Source organism: Pyrus communis, chromosome 4, assembly GCF_041283825.1.
Source record: "Pyrus communis isolate YQ-2024b chromosome 4, ASM4128382v1, whole genome shotgun sequence".
NCBI lineage: Eukaryota > Viridiplantae > Streptophyta > Magnoliopsida > Rosales > Rosaceae > Pyrus > Pyrus communis.
The window spans coordinates 21,158,718-21,178,566 of NC_142568.1; the positions used below are offsets into that span (position 1 = coordinate 21,158,718).

General features: G+C 34.1%; 2 protein-coding genes across 15 annotated transcripts; one reads left to right on the top strand and one right to left on the bottom strand.

The window, feature by feature from the left end:
- The first annotated feature begins 7,114 nt into the window (after window positions 1–7,114).
- LOC137721670 (mitochondrial Rho GTPase 2-like) lies at window positions 7,115–16,009 on the top strand. 14 transcript variants are annotated; one of them, XR_015961824.1, is made up of 16 exons: window positions 7,115–7,358; window positions 7,466–7,536; window positions 7,739–7,928; window positions 8,058–8,143; window positions 8,213–8,402; window positions 8,517–8,598; window positions 8,770–8,978; window positions 9,316–9,385; window positions 9,920–10,003; window positions 10,130–10,186; window positions 10,802–10,882; window positions 11,022–11,092; window positions 11,500–11,567; window positions 11,828–11,983; window positions 13,035–13,085; window positions 15,541–16,009. XR_015961824.1 is itself a non-coding variant. In XM_088692966.1 (13 exons), the coding sequence occupies exons 5-12, from the start codon at window positions 8,353–8,355 to the stop codon at window positions 11,061–11,063; spliced, it is 675 nt and encodes a 224-aa protein (XP_088549092.1). In that variant the 5' UTR covers window positions 7,147–7,358; window positions 7,466–7,536; window positions 7,739–7,928; window positions 8,058–8,143; window positions 8,213–8,352; the 3' UTR covers window positions 11,064–11,092; window positions 11,838–11,956. The 14 variants fall into 14 exon arrangements, 2 of the variants coding, with proteins under 2 accessions (XP_088549092.1, XP_088549093.1); XR_015961825.1 differs by having other exon boundaries at window positions 7,143–7,358; window positions 7,466–7,531; XR_015961827.1 differs by having other exon boundaries at window positions 7,147–7,358; window positions 11,828–12,761.
- A 109-nt stretch (window positions 16,010–16,118) lies between these two features.
- On the bottom strand, window positions 16,119–18,086 carry LOC137721672 (ribonuclease MC). The gene is made up of 2 exons (XM_068460698.2): window positions 17,776–18,086; window positions 16,119–16,649 (listed from the first exon to the last, which is right to left on the bottom strand). The coding sequence occupies exons 1-2, from the start codon at window positions 18,067–18,069 to the stop codon at window positions 16,254–16,256; spliced, it is 690 nt and encodes a 229-aa protein (XP_068316799.1). The 5' UTR covers window positions 18,070–18,086; the 3' UTR covers window positions 16,119–16,253.
- Window positions 18,087–19,849: the final 1,763 nt, after the last annotated feature.

Here is a 19,849-nt window from a genome sequence, read left to right on the forward strand (position 1 = left end):
TGTGTAAATAAAATAACTTGAAATAGGTTCAATTTTATGGAAAGAGATCCTCTCCGGATCCTTTCCACCAAACCCACCAAATCAATCAATTTAGGCACTTGAAATTTAATCCAACGGCTACAAACAGATGACCCCTTTAAAAGTTATAATAACTTTAGCTGTTGAACTAAATTTCAAGGGTCCGAATTAGGTGATTGGGTGAATTTGGTGGAAGAGATCCAGAAATAATCCCTTTCCCAATTTTATGGCCGAACAATTAGATTGGTCTAATTTTTAGTTATTTTTCTATTTAGGTCCATGAATAGGACTTCATATGTCAGCACTTTTTGCTGTTAGGTTGATACTTTGTATTGTGATTACTATTTTACTCTACTATAGCTATTCAATGGAAAAAAAAAAAAGAAAGAAAAAAAAGAAAATGATACGATCGGTACTTTGCTAGCAATTCTTCTTGAAAATAATCGCTAAAAAGATAGCGACTAATACCCATTAAAGTCGCTATTTTCGTACCGATCCCTCCGTTTTCAATTTTTTTCAGTTTTTTATTCGTTATTTTTTATTTTGTTAATGTTTCTTTTATTTATCTTACTATAACAAAAAACTATCATATTCATGTTTTTCAAAATATATTTTTTCTATGCAAAATATATTATAATTCATTTTTAAACACTTGTAATCAATGATTTAAAACCTAAATTTAAAGATATTTTTCTATTTTCTCACTTTAAGAACCAACAAAAAATAGTTTCAAGACCTAATAATCGGTAGGATCACATCCAAAGGTTTTGCAATATTTTCCTTAACTCCAGCGCAAAATATTTCTTAAAGCTAAAAATTTCAATTTTTTTTTTCACAAAAAATTGTGTTCTATAAGCCAAAGTTAGAGTCATTTTATTCGCACCACATATTTTCTAAAATTAATTTAGGACATTTCCAAAATTTCGAACACCTATAAATCTCTTGGGGGGGGGGCCTCACTAGTAGTTATATTATTTTTCTATTTTTTTTTTAACTCAGGTACCCTATTATTCGGTATAAACCCAGATTTCAGCTGATATTTTACAATCTAAACAACCTATCATATAACTACTTTGACAGTCTAAACTACATGTCATATAAGTACTTGTATAAGCTAAACTACCTATCATATTATAATATTAGTCGGCATAAACTTAGATTTCAACTGATCTTTTATAATCTAAACTACCTATTATATAAGTACTTTTACAGTCTAAACTACCTGTCATATAAGTACTTGTACAAGCTAAACTACCTATCATGGTGGAATAAGTAATTTTACATGATTCTAACAGTAAGATGTAGTCCTCCATCTTGGTAATGTTAAAAGCCCCCGAAGCTAACACAATCAATGTCAAAAGCCTCTTAAGCAATTACCTACGTAAGATAATCAATGTATAATGCTCGCGAATCATGTAGACTAGAATCATGTAACAAATATCAGCAAAAATGAAGCTTACTGTTGTAAACGACTCAACGAAAACACGTAAAATTACTTGTAGTTCTCATAGCTTCATGTGAATTCAAATTTAAATTTGGATACTAATATGCAGGAATCGCGAGGAAAATTCAAAACAGGAGTCGGATAAAGTTTTTGATGAAACGACGAGATTTGATAAGTAACTTTTTTTTTTTTTTTAATACAACGATATATTTTACACTAAAAATGATGAGATTTTTTTATGAAATGATGAGATTTGATGTGTAACTTAAAGTTCCATGTTAATTCTGGAAGAGTCATGATAAAACATTTAACGACAGTCGGTGCAATTTTGTTTTCAAATTATGGACACTTTAATTGCTCTACTTATTAGACCCTACTTATGACTGTGCAATAAATTAGACCTGTATCAAAACATACGGATCAGGATCCTCTCCTGAGCAAAGGGTGAGGATCCTCTTGACCAAACCCATCGGGCCACTGAAATTTTATCCAACGACTACAAACAGAGGGCCCCTCTAAAAGTTATAATAATTGTAGCCGTTGGATAAAATTTCAACGGCCCGATGAGTTTGGTCAAGAGAATCCTCACTAGGGATGGGCAAATACCCATTGGTTATGGGTAACCGCGGTTATCCGTCCATTTAAATTTGACGGTTACAGTTATAGGTAACCGTTTAGATAAATAAATGGTTATGGGTATAACCGTTTACCCGTGAAATTTAAACGGACGGTTATGGGTATTACCCAAGGGTATAAACGGGTACCCATTTAACCGTTTATTTTAATATATGTAAAACTTAAAAAATAAAAAAATAAAAAAATAGTTTCTAACTAGGTTTAGTATCCCGAGATATATTTGGTTATAAAGGGCCATATAATATTATATATATATATATATATATATATATATATATATATATATATATATGCCTCACTTGAGAGAAAAATATAGTTGATAGAATGGGCTAATGTTTAATATATGTGATTGAATGTGCTTAAGTATTAGTGTTCCACAGTTTTGTTTTGGAGTTTTTTGGAGCTTTGACCAATTCAAGATAATAATTACCTTGGGCATTTAGAAACATGTTATTATTAGATGATGCGTACATATATATATATATATATATATATATATATATATATATTTAGTTGGCCTCAAGTTTTTAATAAATTTTGACCCCAAAATTAGAAATCGATTAAATGGCTTGGATTGATGAACATATGTTTCTAAATAAAAATCCAAATATTTATTAAATTAGCCTATTAGTAGACTGATGTGTACTTACATACATATATATATATATATGTATGTATGTATGTATGTATATAAGAATATTAATTAACCTACAACCATGTATGATTCTTGTAATAGATTAACCGTCACATAATTAGGAGACATCACATATATTCATAAATAATATTGCCATTGATATAAAAATACATGTTAAATGTACTTATAACGGTATTTAATAGTTAGAAGAAAAAAAATTATGACAAATTTCTTTTTAATTTTCAAGTTGTTAAAAAAATAGGTAGACGGGTAAAAGAAAAAAGTAAACGGGTACGCGGTTATGGGTAAATGGGTATATGGGTATGGGTATACCAATTTATGTAAATACCCAACTGGTAAACGGTTATGTGGGTAAAAGCTTAAACGGTTATGGGTAAATAACTGCGGTTACCTGCCCGCCATAACCGTTGCCCATCCCTACTCTCAAGTTTTACCAAAAATACAACTCACACTCAAGTGACATTTTGATTCTTTTCATTAACTCTATATATTTTTCGGTTAAATTCAGGGAAAATTTTGGGTGTATTTAATTGAGACTTCGAGAAATTTTAATGGATTTGTAGAGATTCTATGTAAAATATTTTGATCCAAGTGTCTCGAAATCTCATGGGAAAATGCGAGATTTGTGAATGCTCGAAATACACTATGAAATTTCTCTAATTTTTCCTCGAATTCATCAACTTTTCAAAAAGCCTTTAAAATTAACTCATAATTAATTACACCTGAAATGTTATAAACTTCTGTAAAATCCTAATTGAATACACTCAAATTTATGTAGATTTTAATAAACTCTCTTAAAATCCTAATTGAATACGACTAAATTGTTAGAGAATCACTTAAAATCTTAATTAAAGTCAAAGACTTGTACAAAAAATAAAAATCCCTCAAATTCCATACACCCCAAGTAAAGCAATAACATAAGAATGAAGATTATGAAACAAAATTAAAAATAAAAATATATTGGGAGGCCAGGGGATGTCATCATCCACCACATTCTAGGAGCTTTAAGAAAAAGTACGAATTTTGTTATGTTTTGTTTTATTAATTCTTCTGCAAACAGTCCTATTTGCTCCTAAGTTTAACAGAAAATTAAATGGAGTTAACAAAAAGAACCAAAGTGATACATGACAATGAGTTCGAGGACTAAAGAAAACAAAAAAGAAAGTTTTATTATCCAAAAGGAAAAGTTCAGAGACAAAAATGAAATGGGAGGACAAGTTCACGATCATTGATGTATTTTGTAGTTTATTTTCTTCATTTTTAACAGTCTTTAATTATTGTTATAAAAAGCAGTTTTTAATTATTTCTCAAGCAAATTACAAAATGAAATTATATTTTCTTTTTTCTTTTTTTTGGGATTTTCATTAGATGTCTAAGTAGATTCTATTGCTTAAGACACTGAAGACATTTTGGCCAACTATTATGAAAAATGCTTCAAATCTCAAATTTTGGGAGTACGAGTACAACAATCATGGTGTATGTTCCGACCAAACCTTCCCCCAGTTACTATACTTTGTGCAGGCCAACAAGTTATGGTCCATGTACAATGTAACCAGTATGTTTCATAATGCTAAACATAAGATCGTTCAAGGGGAGTTGTATACGCTCACTACCATTGCCATTCGCCAATACCATTACACAAGTGACTGGTCACGACCCTATCCTCCGAGGCAAAGCGGTACCCGACGTGTCACCGGATCCGATGCATGAAGTGAGAATTTGTTTTGATAAAGCCGGAACGAACGTGATACCCTGTCACCCTTCTCTATCAAATTGTAAGGTTGCTGGCGATAAACCTATATTGCTGTAATAAGAGCCTCAGGCCGCCTGCAATAAAAATGCTTATATGTTTTTCTAATTATAATTCATTCATCATCTTTTGATTTGCATGTCTTTTTTTGGTTTTGTTAAATGCACTTCTACAAAAAAAATTTACCAAACATTTAATTTTTTTTATAGTTGTTTATTTTCAAGATATAGCAAAAGTTTTTTTTTTTTAAAGCACAACAATACCAAACTAGTCATTCACCTGTTCAATTATAGTTTTTAAGTATGACAACGTGGTCATGGAGGGGGTATATATTAAAAATGTAACAACGTAGGAACACGGAGTGATACTCTACATGTTATTATATGATTGCGGGACTCTTACTAAAAAATAACTTTCCTTGAATTGTATAATGACATACATTATACTGCCTCGTATTCCAGTTACATTAAAAAATCTCTGTTTGTTGAATTTAGAGCTATCTATCTATTTTACATTACAAACTTTCCACAAGCCAACACGTAAGTTCAAATTCTTTATCCAATAATCGTTCTTTGGCTGCGTGATAGAAATAATTTCAAAACCATCATGCGAACAACTTAGTTCCAAATGAATACATCATGATGATAAGCAGGTTAATTACTCAAAGTAATACAAATAATTAGTGCTAATTAAACACCGGCTTTTATTCGCAGATCTATATGTAATTACGTATATATCCATCTGAAAACGAAAGTTATACTTCATATTTAATAGGGTAAAATACATTTTACCCCTTTAGTTTTGAGGTTAATTTCAATTTCTTACAACATCTTTAAAATATTTTAATCTCAAACATTTAATGCTATTTCATTTCAATTTCATACAACTGTTACTTAATCCTTTAAATTTACCGTTAAATAAGGAAGAGATGGCATTGGAAGCTCGGATCTAAAAGAAATTGTGACCATCGGGATTCTGTGCTTAATTCTGCGTTCGGTGCAGACATTCAGATCGGTGTGGGTATTGTAAGAACCCGTATTCTTTTTAATTGAGTGCCACTTGTTGCTTTTGGGATATTTTATATTTGCTGCTTTCTGATTGATAAATTAGAGCAGCAGAAGGTGAGAGCAGAGTGAGTAGCCAATTTCGGTTTTGAGGAGAGAGAGAGCATACTTGCAGAGAGCAACGCAGAGAAGCAGAGAGAGCTGCAGAGAGCCCCAAAAATAAGGGGCTGCTGCTCCATTTGTTTAGTTAGAATTCATCCAGGAACATCCGATAAAATTAGGGGTTGGATGTGTGAAGATGTTAGTTGGATTGTCTTGTTAAAATTTGGAATATTAAGGTGAGTGATTTATGTAATATGTTGCAAATTATACTTATTTTCAATTATCTCTTTATTTCAAGTCAAGTATGTTGGATTTGTGGAACTGCTTTCGGAATTATTGATATAGAGATATGTGGATATTTAGAATTGTTTGGGGAGCATGAGAATTTTAGTGTTGCATTAATCCGAGGGATAAATGTAAATTACACATGGGGACATTAGGGCAGAATGGTCAATAGGAGTCACGTAGTGAATTACTATTTATGAAGGATATAATGAACACGTAAAGGGATGATGTGATATGGCACTACGTGCATAATGATTTGATTTTATTATTATATTTTCTATAGTAACTAAAATGGCATTGCTTAACTGGCATATTACATATAAATAACTCACTGAGCGACATTGGTTGTTGCTCACCTCTCACCCTTTGATTTTGCAGATGAGTTATTTGACAAGACAGGTGCTAGACGAGCTGAGGTTGTGTTAGACAAGGGATTTAAGAGTTTTTTTCTTATTTTTGTACACTCTGTAAGGATTTTGTAATAATTACTAGTTTAAGAGAAGTTTTTATTTTTCGTTTTTACTTTTACTCGCACACCGGGTGTGGGGTCCCACCGACCTCGGTTCGGGGTGTGATAGGTATCACGCTGGTTCAAGTAAGTGCGGCGCAATATAGGAGGAAATTTGGGAGGGTTCTTTTCAGATTTGCAGGTAGGTTTATGCGGAAAAGATAATGGTTTTGAATTTTGGGAAATAAAATTTTGAAATCCATGAAATTTCTAAGGTTTTTTTCTTCGGATTGAGAGCGAAAAATAAATAGATTTTGTACGGAGATTTGGGGAAGAAGAAGCATCGGAATAATTGGGAGAATTAGAGAATGAGGGTTTAGGGATTGGGAGGGGTGGTGCACTGGTGGTTATGGAGATTGGAGGAGATGGAGGCCCTGTGGTCGTGTGGAAGAAGAGGGGTGGGCCCCTTTTTATTTATTTTTAATTTAATTTTGTATTTAAGTTTTTTTTATAATTAAATATTTTTTATATGACACATCATCAAAATATGTAGGCCATGCTTTTAGCATGTCATCACTTAACGGTTTGACTAATGAATGCATGAAATTGCAACAAAATACAAGTTTGTGTATGAAATTGAAATGTTTTAAAAATATTATATGAGGTTGCAATTACTTTGGTCTAAAGTAGGAGGGGAAATCGCACTATTCATATGAACAGTGTTTTGGACCACATTTCAGTTTATTTACAAGATTGCCACTCGGGTGCTTTTAGCCAACTTTGTAGCTTCGTTTCCACCTTCTCAAACCCTAGTAGCCACAACACCATCTCTGGAATAGCATTGGCACCTGCTTCCTAAAACCAAAACCACACAAACTCGGCTTCATTTTTGTAACTCGAGAGCTTCGGTGGGATGAAGGAGAAGTGCAGGGAGATGGACTCGAGTCGGCGGGCGGAAGAGATCTTCAGGGATTACAGTGGTCGGAGAACCAAAGCCGTCCACGCTTTAACTAACGGTACTCCTATCTCTCTCTCTCTCCCCCATCCGTTTCTCTCTCTTAATTTCCTTTTGGTTTTGGAAATCTCTGACCTTTTGGGTGATGTGGTTTTCTCATGTGGACAGAGAGAGAGAGAGAGGTCGAGCAAGGTTTCGTCGATTTCAGTCAACTTGGGCTACCCCCAACGTCCGGTAAGGTATCAATCTCTTCCTATCCTCACGCTTCTCTGGTTTTCGCTTTGATTTTTTTATGGAAGGTTTGAGATTTCTTTAATCATACAATCAGCTTGCCCTTAATTATTCTTTCACTATATTTGACTGTTATAGTCCTCTTTTAGCTACTCAAATGACACAATAAAAATCCCAAGAAAATTTTTCTCACTTTGTAATTTCCCTCAGATCCCTCGCTGATCCCTTCTCTCGCCTATGTCGTCTTACTCCACCGTTCGCATCAGGAAGGCCCGTGCGTGGTTTTTTGGGTGGGGATTTCAGATTTCAAAGGGCAAAGAGGCTGTGCTTCGTTACGATCGGGCCGGGCTTCTATCTGCAAATCGAGGCCCCGGTGAAGCATAAGCATTACAGGCCTGCGGTGAGTTCTAGGTCACCTCCTCCTTCTCCGATAAGCTTTCCTATATACATCAGTATTAAAAGAACAATTTCCAATATTTAATTTCACCATTTTCTCACACTTCCCGTTGATTGTCCGTCAAATTTGCAGGGAAAGAAGAAGGAAGGAAATGTCGCTAGGTACGTCACCAGGTCACAAGTTGTCAAGCAGCTTCAAGTCAGTCTTCCCCTCTTCAGGTCTGTCTCTGGTATTCAAGTTGTAATTTTTGTATTTTCACATGATTTATGTAATTTATGTTAATTCAGGGTTTAGGGTTTGTGCATTATTCGGATTTGGCGTTAGTTGCTGTTATCCAGATTTTCTATTTTTATGTGGAAATGAGTCATAGCTGGTAAATGAGAAGCATAGTAAGCAAATTACGGAGATACCTCCAGAAGAGTACAAAATGCCCCTGGTATGGATTGACTTGGATCTGACTGGTGAGGGTAAAATAATGTATGTTCCTTTTACCCTTTTGTTATTTGTGGATAAAATAATGTATGTTCCCATCATGGTTTCTTTTTATTCTCCAAAAATAGATTTTTAATATGCTGTTTACCAAAATTTCAGTCCTTGGAGTGAAGCTCCTTATAAGGATGCTGCAGGGAGAACGACATCTGGGAATTTACCTCTTAATGCATTTTTGTCTGAGGTATCTTCGTTTTCATTGCTACCCTGTTTAAATTAGCTTACATATGCTCTTCATGAATTTTTTTTTCCATTTATTTTGGATGATATTTATGTTTCCCTTATTTCTTTGTTTAAAGAATCTCCTTAGCCAATTGTAAATTGTAATTATATCTTTGTTTTTCTGTGATTCCAGTGGGCCCTCATGACACTGTTAAATCCAAACCGAAGTTTGGCGAATTTGATATATGTTGGATACAATGGCAGTCCTGCTTCAGCTATCCATGTTACTGGAAGAAGATCAGTAGATCGTAAAAGGAAAAAAACGGAAAGAAATGTTAGCTGCTTTGTTTTTGGTCCTAAAAATGCAGGAAAATCCCCTTTTTTAAATTCATTCATAGGAAGGTATGGCTTTCCCCCTTCACTATACTCCGTATATTATAAATGTGAAGAGAAAGGGTACCACCATACCTAATCCCATTTTCTGAATCTTTGGTTTAACAAAATTTATTGGGTGATAACTTCCTAGCTCTCAGATGCTGCTATAGTTCTACACAAATGAACTATTTTGCTCCTGAAACTACCCAATTTTCTTTTCAAACTGAGACAAAGCTCACTGTGTCTGCTATCCCTTTCCTGTTTGACTCTGGTCTATCTTCCATTTTAGAAAATATTTGTGGTGACTGTAGATTTATTCTTTCATTTGGCTTTGTTAATTTGTTGTTGCCAATTTTGACCTCAGGCCTTTCTCAAAGAGGGAAACTATACTTACTGGTGAGCGTTATGCAGTGAATGTCATTAACCAGATTGGGGTGAGTACTATCATATATAACACTTTTTGCTTCGAGAAAGGTAACGGGTAAGGGAGGTATGGGTATGGGTTTTTAGGGCCGGTTTCTAGGGAGGTGGTCTGGTGTCAGTGCCTTCACGGGGTGGGGGTGTGATATGGGGGAGAGAGGAGAGGGGGTTGGCTGCAGAGAGTGAGGGTGTGATTTGGGGGAGATAGGAGAGGGGGTTGGTTGCAGAGAGAAGGTGACGACGGGTGCACGATTAGGGGGACAGAAAGAGAGTTGATTGGGTACAAGATTTGAGGGTAGGGTTGAGGGAATGAGTGTGTTGGCTGTAGAGAGATGGTGGGGTTGAGTTAGTATCTCTCCCTTTTTGTCGCTTCTCTCTTCCTCCATCTATGACATCTTTGTTTTGGTGTCAAAATATGTTCGCTTTTACATAGAAATTTGAGTCTTTTATTTATTTATTTATTTGGGTTTTTGTAGCTGATGCATATTAGGTTGTGTTTCTGGGTTTTATCACTAATTGTCAATTGGATTTTCTGGTTTCAAAAATAGGTGGAGGCATCGACTAATCAGCAGATGCCAGTGTATAATCTTGCATCGAAGATTCTTTGTCGGGTTGTCAATGTATCATTGAAGGTAGTGTGGTGGCTGCTCTTATAAAGAAAACTAAGAATTCTGGATTTAATTGTTTAGCTGGTTCTTTTGTACTCAAGTTATTGGGCTTTGCGAGGGAATAATATGTTTCTTTCGGCTGAATTATAGGCTAAACCAGACACTGATGAAGTATATGCACAAGTCACTTTACTTCCTGAATCAAATGTAAGTTGTTGGCTTGAGGATTCTGATTTATTGTGGGCGGGTAAAACTGATTATGGGTTGAGATTCTGATGGTTTGATGTTATAAATTTTAGCAAGATAAGAATGCAGTGGAGAAGGAAATAACATAGGGCGCGCGTCCTTAAACAGGAAAAGACTTTGGTTAGGCAAAACCAAATTAAGGAAGAGAATAAGTAGAGGCTAAAACATAATCAAGCGGAAATTTTAGGTACAAAATGTGCAGTGAGTCAAGAAATTATACAATGGTATCCAGTTACTTTCCACCACGACCACTTTAAAAGGCTTAGTTCTTTTTCCAAGTGAAGAAATAAAATGGCACTTGAATCGTAGAAATATTAACATCTAGACTCAAATGAAAAGAACTGCATATTTGAAAGGAAAAAAACAAACCAGCACACACTTGGAAATAGCTGAAAATATTGGCAAACCTCACAATGTATGTGCACGCTTTAGTGATATTTATAATGAGGATATTTATATTAGCAAACTTGACTTATGCCCTGTACACATTCTATTGTTTAATTAATGAAGAAAACGATTCTCAATGTCTAGCTATTCATTTATTATCTTCAATGATTTGGAAACCTGCTACTATAGTTTTCAGAATGGTTATGTCACACTCTGCTATTCTTCCTGTCAAAATGGGGAATGTTTGCATGGTTGTCACTCTTCGAACAGGTTAGTGGGTTTCTTTGGATTTTCGTTTTTCTCTATTGGGTTTCGATTAGTTCTCAAGTTTTTGCGTTTCTTGATTTGCTTTTCGTATTTGAACATAAAGTTTTTATTTCCTCATGAATCTGATCTGCCTTTTTCAAAGATATCTCTGGTTATAGCCTCAATCTACAAGCTTTGTGGCTGATCAGAGGCTACCGTATTTGGATTTTGCTGGTAAGCATAAAATTATATATATATATATATATATATTCATTAAGTTTGTATAATTACATGGGTGTTCTTTGAGTGATATGTACATATATTTCCTAAATGAAATTGATTTCTCACACTATTTTCTTATTCTGCACCTTTGTTGAATTTTTGTCTTTTTATTTTTTCATATTTTTTTATTCAATTCAAATGACCCAAATAAACACGAGTGTATATGGAGAATAATGAGTATGCGGAAATCAATATCATTTGCTAAAATGTTTATCTTTATAGCTCATGGTATATATGAGTTTCGTTGTTGCTGCTTTTCTTGCCTTTGCACGTTCTGCTCTGAAATTTATAAATACATAGAATATTGTAATTGAAAGAAAAATAACTTTAGACCAAATTCTACATACTCAATTTGACAGGAAGAAGGTTTCGAATTGGACGATTGGAAGACAAAAAGGTTATAATTGTTATGACTGGATTGAGCATGGTATGTTTAATTATGCAGATGACCATCTGCTTTACTTTGATTAATTTCGTTGGTCAGTGCATATCATAGATAATGTATTTAATAAATGATGTAGACAGTGTCTGGCTTCAATACTACAAGTGTATTATCCGTTAGATTCGACAATTATTAAATCTTTTAGTGTAAATCTTAACCATTTATTTCCCGTATCATTCAATATTATTGAAGTATTTTCTGTAGAAACTTGCTGGAAAAAAATTGATGTAGAAACCTGTGAAAAGCTCAATGCAGGCATCTCAACTCAATTACTACAAACCCTATTCAAGGTGAAAGCTGTTGTACACTATGGAATTGCAAGAAATGCAGATCCTCAACTCCAAATTGGAGATGTCACCATCCCTCAATTTTGGGCTTATACAGGCCTTTGGAATTGGCAGGTATAAAACAATAATTTTCTTTAGAAAATTGGCTTTTGTTTGGTAATCATTTTTTAATCCCAGTTAATTGAATATCCAATTAATGGAAAAATGTATTTGTGCCAAATGCCATTTCAATTGAATGGTTAGTGTATTTGTTCCAAACAACATTCGAATTGGATGATTGGTTTATTTGTTCCAAACCCCAATATAATAGTATTTGTATTTCTGCCCATTTATGGATGATTGCTGTAGCTGCTATGATTGTCAGATTGTGTATGTTGGCTATTGCTTAACTGAGCAAATAAAGTCAGCAAAAAAGTAGATGCTATGTTAGTGTATGTCAATGGGGAGTGTAGCTATGAAATATATGATTACATTGATCAAGGATGATAAGTATAACAGAGTCCTAACTGAGCAATGTATGTTAGTGACTCAGTGTAGATGGTATGCTTTGAATTTAGTGAGTTCTTTTGGGCAAGGGTTATCAAGTTTTTTTGTTGAATTTCTCTTGCTTCATTTAATTTTTTTAGATGTACAAGAGTAGAAACCTTCCGTGCAGAAGCTTTACATCCTCCCTCAACAATTTGTGTGTCTTTCTGTCAAAATTATTCATGTCTTCCTGTATTACCGCTTCAAAAAGGATTTCCATATTGTCCCCAGTCAATCCGAGGGTTCTATTTGATCTCTAAGAATTGTGGGAAAGAACAGGCAAATGCATCTAGACGGGTGGTTTGGTGGTTAGGAGACTTTGAGGGCCAATGGAGGCAGTCTATTCTTCCCATATTTTCTTTTTTAGGTTAGTATATGAAGCTTTAAGGAAATGATGTTATATCATCGCAATCTCATTGCTTGATTTTATTCAGCGTTGGTTTTGATATGATAGTATCCTGTTAACTATCCTATGGAACAAATTCACAAATTCTCATATTTAGACTCAAATGCTAATTGATTTTAAGTGGTTTTTAATCTTTTGATGATCTGGCATCCGGTTTGTAGATTTCTCTTATGCTGGGTTTTATCTTTCTTATGTTTTTTTTTTTTTTTAAATTAAATTTTTTGGAATTTTCAGAATTTTGGGTCGTTGGAGGCAGAAGTTGGTTGCTTTGCTTGGCATGATGAGGTATATAATTATACACCCAATTGACTTTGATCTTTATGTTTTTAATAATTGAGAAAGAGTAGTGTTAATAATTGAGAAATCTGTGTTAGACATGTTTACATGACAACTTTATCTTTGAGATTTGTTTGGTTTTGAAATTCCATCAAAAGCTATGGTTTTTGTGCGATTGATTTTGTGAGGGAGATAAGGCACAACCTTCTCATTTGGTTTTTTCTCCCTCATTTTTCAAATTCCTTCAAAATCTTGCAATTTGCCTTTCTAAATTAGCTTAAGAAATATTTCGTTAATTTGATCATTGAGATTGGTTCTGAAATTCCAATTTGTTTGAGCAATGACAAATTGGGATTGGTTTTTAAATTCCCCATTGAAAAATACATAGCAATTTCAGCTACTGTTTGTTAAGCAAATACATAGCTAATAATTAACGTCTGTTTACTCTCAAAAAACCTTTCCCAAATCCTCAAATACATAGCTAATTCAATTGAACGCACATTTGATTGCTGCAATCATTGTCAGATATTCCTTGGGAATAAGCATTGTTCAATTTTAATTGCAAATAACAGCTAAAATTATCTTATTTATTACCACTATTGATTTGGATCTGTAATGCACAATGTTTAGATCATTTGATCGGTACTTCCTTAAGTTTAATACTGGCAGTTTGGCTGTGATCGAATTGATCCAGTCTCGAATAGTGAGGCATGTGAGATGATAACAGACTAACAGAGGAAAAGGAGTTGATGCATATGTGTTTGATTTACAAATTTTGGCAAATCCTGGCCATTTTTGGGTTTCCTGGTGATATATATCTATCTTCATAACCAAATAGCGATAACTTCGAGTTTCTAGACGTTTTAGTGTGTTTTGAGTCCTGCATTTTTGTAATGTCCGTGCAAGTTGTCACTAAGATCTTTTGGTTTCTGGCTACTTTAGATTTTCAGCATTGTATTGTAGTTTTTAATTTATCTTTGTTGGGTAGAGGGCATGTGATGTGGGTTTTGGTGTTTAGCAAATATTCTGAGCTTCATTACTATTTTAATGTTTCCTGTCTGCCCTACAATGAAATGAACAGTACAATAACCAATATAACAATAAAATCAGTCACAGATTCCAAGCATAATGCATCAAAAGTGCGCTGAACATAATTCTAAATAAAACGCAGTTAAGCAAAAACAGGGTAGATAAGCATACTGTGAGATGAACGATTCCAGAACGCATTTTAACAACTTTATTCGGATGGTAATTGAGAATATTATCAAGTATAAATGACTGGTCATCAGCTGGCAGTGCATCCCCATCATTGTACCTGGATAGAAAAATTTAAAACCCCATAGCGAGTTAGAGCATTGCCAAGCACCAAGCAAAGATGTCTCAATATGATTCGTTAGTTAATTTTCATGACACAATTTCAATTTCTTTGGAAATTTGTGCGTTTATCTTTGTTTTTTATGGTTTGCTGATTTTCATGTGCTTTGTATTCATGATTGTTTATTTTGTAAAGGAAATGCGGGATATGATAGAGATGCAAGCAAATTTCTAATCTTTGTCTATCCGGTTTTCACTTTGTTTAATTTGATCTGATTCAGCCTCCTTTTCGTTGCTTTTGAGGAAACCAAATTAAATCTGCCTTTCGATCTTTGTATGTCATGCTTATGTTCTCCTTTATTGGGAGACTGATTTACTGTTTCAAATTGGTTACATTCTCTTATAGTTGCCCTTTTTGTTGGTTCTGAAAAAACAAAGTGACATGTGGATTTCTGTCTTTCTATAACATGCTTATGTTGAAATGTTGGATAGGTAAACGTTTTTTGTTGTTGTGTGCAAGTTTGGTTTCTATATCTATTGCGATTCATGTTTCAGTGATATTATTGTAATATCGAATCCTAAAATGTATTGTGTCAAGAACCAATAAAAGGAATGTAATGTGTAAGTGCGTTTGATTATTCAAATGCAAAATTTTTAATTCTTAGAACGAGAGTTGCAATTAAAATTAACGGAGTGCTGAGCAGAAGTTTAATTAATTCAGTTTTGATAAATGATTGAAGGTTGCTCTATTATTCTATTGCTGTTTTGATAATTATAAGTTTAGATAACGAAAGGGATAGAACGAAAATGAAAGCTTAGAATCTGGTGAATAATATGTTGGCATGCGTGTGTGTTCTCTTCAAGAGAATCGGTTGATGTTTTTAGTTGTATAATTTATTTTCCTTGGTCTAAATGCATGTCCGATTGCTTGCCTTCTCATAGATGGGTTAAGTTGGACATCCAGAAGAATTTGTTTGCATAGGAACTTTTTTTTTTCTTTTCGCTGTGATCTATTTTGTTAAAGGTGATGATAAAGATTTATCAATGTTGTTTGTTCGGAGTTAGGTGGAAATTGGGGAGTAAATTGTGATTCTAAACAGGACCATCGTGTGATATTCTTTTAAACTATGATTTATTTTCTTTGCTATAGTGCGGAAGACTTTGCTGCTTGAACAAGAACGACTGCTGCAGGGCGTTCTACATGTTTTTGGCTTTCAACATTTTTGCTTCAAGACTTAGCTGCTTGAACAAGAACGAAACTCCATCTTAACTGCAATGCAAAATATGTGTGGACTGCATGTTACTTCTGTTTCTTACGGTAACAGGCGTCCTACATGTTTTTTGCTTTGCAACGTTTGTGCTTGAAAACTTAGATGCTAGAATAAGAACAAAATAGTTTTTATGTTGCCTAATCTACATGATATATATTTTGCCACATTGACTACAAGGGCAAGATTTGTGTGAACTGTCTGTTACTTCTGTTTATTAGGGAACCAAAACGTTCAGTTTCGTCCTGTTCATGGTACAATGTCTTTTCATGTCAGCTCAATTGAATGTATATAAAAACGAAGCTCAGTTGAATGTATATAAAAACGAAGCTGCATATCTTACTAACCTCATTCACTCATCTATCCCTTTCTTCATTTATGATTGTGTTGAATTTGTTCAGTTTAAATGTATCTTATTCATGCAGTTCAAGGTGATACATTCAAGTCCTGCAGCAACGCGCGGGCACATTTTCTAGTTCCATCTAAACTTAAAGGGATAAAGTGTAATTTATCCTATTTAATAATAGTACATATTTAAATTTGGGATATCCATCTAATTTCATTATTAGCACACATGTACGTGTGTGATCTTACTTTACTTCACGTAGGATATAGACTGACCGCAGTTGCTTTTGTCACGATCGCAGTCGATCACTTGTTTTCCATCGTGGTCGTAACATACAATCACCTCATGCAATATTTGGCCTTTACAACGAATGGTGATGTTATGCTGAGTTGCTTTCTTAATGGCAGCCACAACTTCAGATGTGGTATAATTTTTACCTGGAACGATGCTACGGTTTGCAAGCATTTGAGCTATGTCCAATTTTCCCCACATCTTGTTGGCGAGCTCAAAGTATTCGGTCTGGGAGAAGGTTTCTTCGGAACACCTACCGTGCTTATTGTACTCGTATTCCCAAAACCCCATATTATTCCCTTTTTCGACATCCGGCCAAGAGATATTGAGCTTCTTTTCTAGGTCAGGCGTCATCTATGTCAAAAATATGGAAACACATTTCATTGGTGAGTAAAACACATTTGAAGTAATTTAACCCTTATTTATGACAGAGTACTTCTAATATCTTCTGTATATAAAGAGAACACAAAAGGTGAATAATGCTTTTGGGGTCACCAAGCTTCAACATAAAGATTTGGACAAAAATGCCCCCAAGACAAAAAAAAAAAAATTCAAAGGTATCCCAAAATAATGCATCAAATAAGACAGGGGTATTTTCATCATTTAATAGTGATTTATTTATTTTTAAAATTTTTAATTAGTACCTCACAATAGGCTAGCAATAATGTGATTCAATTTCTCTATTTTTAAACACTTTCAAAACATCTTAAGAGGTGTGTAGTGCCGGTTATAAAAATGTCTTTCGCATGCGGATAATGATGTGATTAAATAAGTTGTCAAATGATTGTTTTTTTTTAACAAACGATATTATCTACACTAAGTGGGAGGGAATGTGGGCTTAGCGGCTTAGCCCAACAATGGGCTAGCAATAATGTGATTCAATAAGTTGTTTATTAAATATTATTTTCTCTATTTTTAAACACGTTCAAAACATCTTAAGAGGCGTGTAATGCCGGTTTTAAAAAAAGTATTTCGCACATGGATAATAATATGATTAAATTAATTGTTAAATGATTTTTTTTTCTTAAACAAACGATATTATCTACACTAAGGAGGGAAAGAGGGGTGGGCTTAGCCTCATAATGGGCTAGCAGTAATGTGATTTAATTAATTGTTTATTAAATATTATTTTCTCTATTCTTAATGTAAATTTTGTAGACACTGATTTTATTATGTGAATTCAGCTGCTTTAATTAGTTTATGAGGAGTTTCTTCTAACATGATCTAAAATTATTAATTTACTTCAAATATTTGACTTTTATTTTATCAATTTACGTATACAAATACATTAAAATATGTAAGTCGTATGTAACATGTTATGATTTAAATTATTAATTTACTTCAAATATTTGACTTTTATTTTATCAATTTACGTATACAAATACATTAAAATATGTAAGTCGTATGTAACATGTTATGATTTAAAAAATACCTGAAGAACTCGCGTGCACGAAGGATAGTGTAGCTGAAATAAATTTACCTTGTTTTCATCAAAATCTGTTCCGTTGCACCGCAACACTGGTCCGGATTTATATTTTGACGGCCACAGGCCGTGGATTGTAAATTGGGCCAATGGGCTAGATTCGTTCACAGCTTTCGGCCACTGCTGTGTGAACATGAGAAACTCGTATGGTGTGGCACCCGAAGTTTGAGTGGGGAAGACGGAGGAAACTGGAAGATGAAATATTGCAATCAGTGTGTATAAATTGTATAAGACTAATATTGCAAGGAGTACGTATAAATGGAATAATAGTGATGACTTGATCGATGACATTAAGCGGACTGATTTAGTTATCGATCAGTGTTTTACTACAACCCTATATTGAGTTGTTCGTCCACTATTTATACCCATATGCATGCATGACACTCTACTAATACGTAAACAGACTAATTAATGCATTATGAAAGTGATTGGCTGTCAAATTATCATCATCAACAATTTATCAATTAGTGGAGAAATGTTTTAGTGTGCTTGGACATGGGATGGTACAACACATGTCATCAGGGGTGGATCTACCTTAGGGCAAGGTGGGTCAGCTAACCCTCCAAAGCTCAGAAATCTTTCATGGAAGAGCCTGGTGCTGCCCTTCGAAAATCTGAGATGTCCTTAAAAGCTGACCCTCCAACAATTGCTCGACGAATTGCCCATGTGAACACTGAGTGAGTAGCTGCTAGCCTTATGCCCTAGTATGTGCTATGGGCATATGGCAATAAGCTCACTAGGCATATGTTATCATCTGTCGACATGCTTGCTCAAAAGCTACTGACATCAGTCGACATGATTGCCGAAAGTTGTTGGCATCTGTCAACAAGCGTGCAATATGACTTGGCAAATGACCTCAGGCTTACCAAAGCTCGATGACATGCCAATTTGCATGCTATTTCGTCCAAAAAATTTTGGACGCTACACTCGCTATTCTTACTGACCCCCCAAATAATATTTCTTGGATCCGCCATTGCATGCCACTATATAAGTGGTGAGATACTTGTGTTAAAAAAATTAACAATTTAAAAAATAAAACTTCCCTTCACTTGTATAATAACACGTGATGTATCACTCGTATTCCGAGTACAATGAAAAATTTCTCCGCTTAGTGGGTGGTTGCAGTTACAAATGTAGTAACCATGTGCAGTTTAATGTCACAATTAACTTACATGCATGAAAATTTGTTTGCATTAATTTGCTTTAACTAAAAGTAGATATTTTAAAATCCTAAAATGCTCCTCAATATGTACTTCTAACATATTCATTGGGTTGATTACGCTAACACGTTTTGAGGTTTATAGACCTTTGACAAAAACCTTTCACATTTCAGACATTGCACTAATACCCCCTCAAGTTGTAATTCACTTTTACATAACCCTTTAGTCAACATTTTTTGCTAATAAATTGACAACTTTACCCTTATAACTAATTACTTAAACAGTAAAAGAAATTAGTCTCCCTAGCATTACCTTCGTTGAAATAAGAATTTGACAAAGAACCAGGACACCACTTGTTGTATATATACCTACATGCAAAAATTCTTGAGTACTTCAGACTACTCAATACTTTGAATATTTTTATCGTTAAATCTTAATTTTTGTGATTTTAAACAAAGATTTAAAAACTAAAAATATTACGTATAACACCCAAAAAGAGTCTCCTCTTCATGTGGGAAAGTGCTAAAGCCAAGTGTTGTGTGAATTCAAATTTTGTTCACACAAAGACATCTCTTGGTGTGTATATCATTAATGTAGGTAGTTGGCTTGTCACCTCAAGTGCACTAAAATATTGACTTATATGAATCTCTTCTTCATGTGGGAAAGTGTTAAAGCCAAGTGTTGTGTGAATTCAATTTTGTTCACACAAAGACATCTCTTGGTGTGTATATCATTAATATAGGTAGTTGGCTTATCACCTCAAGTGCACTAAAATATTGACTTATATGCTCGTTTTGTTTCACATTCTGCTATTGCAACCTATATACAATAACTATCTAAGTCAAGTCGTCAACTGTTTCCAAAAAATATAAAACTCATCCTTATAGTTGGCATGTCACCTTAAGTGCACT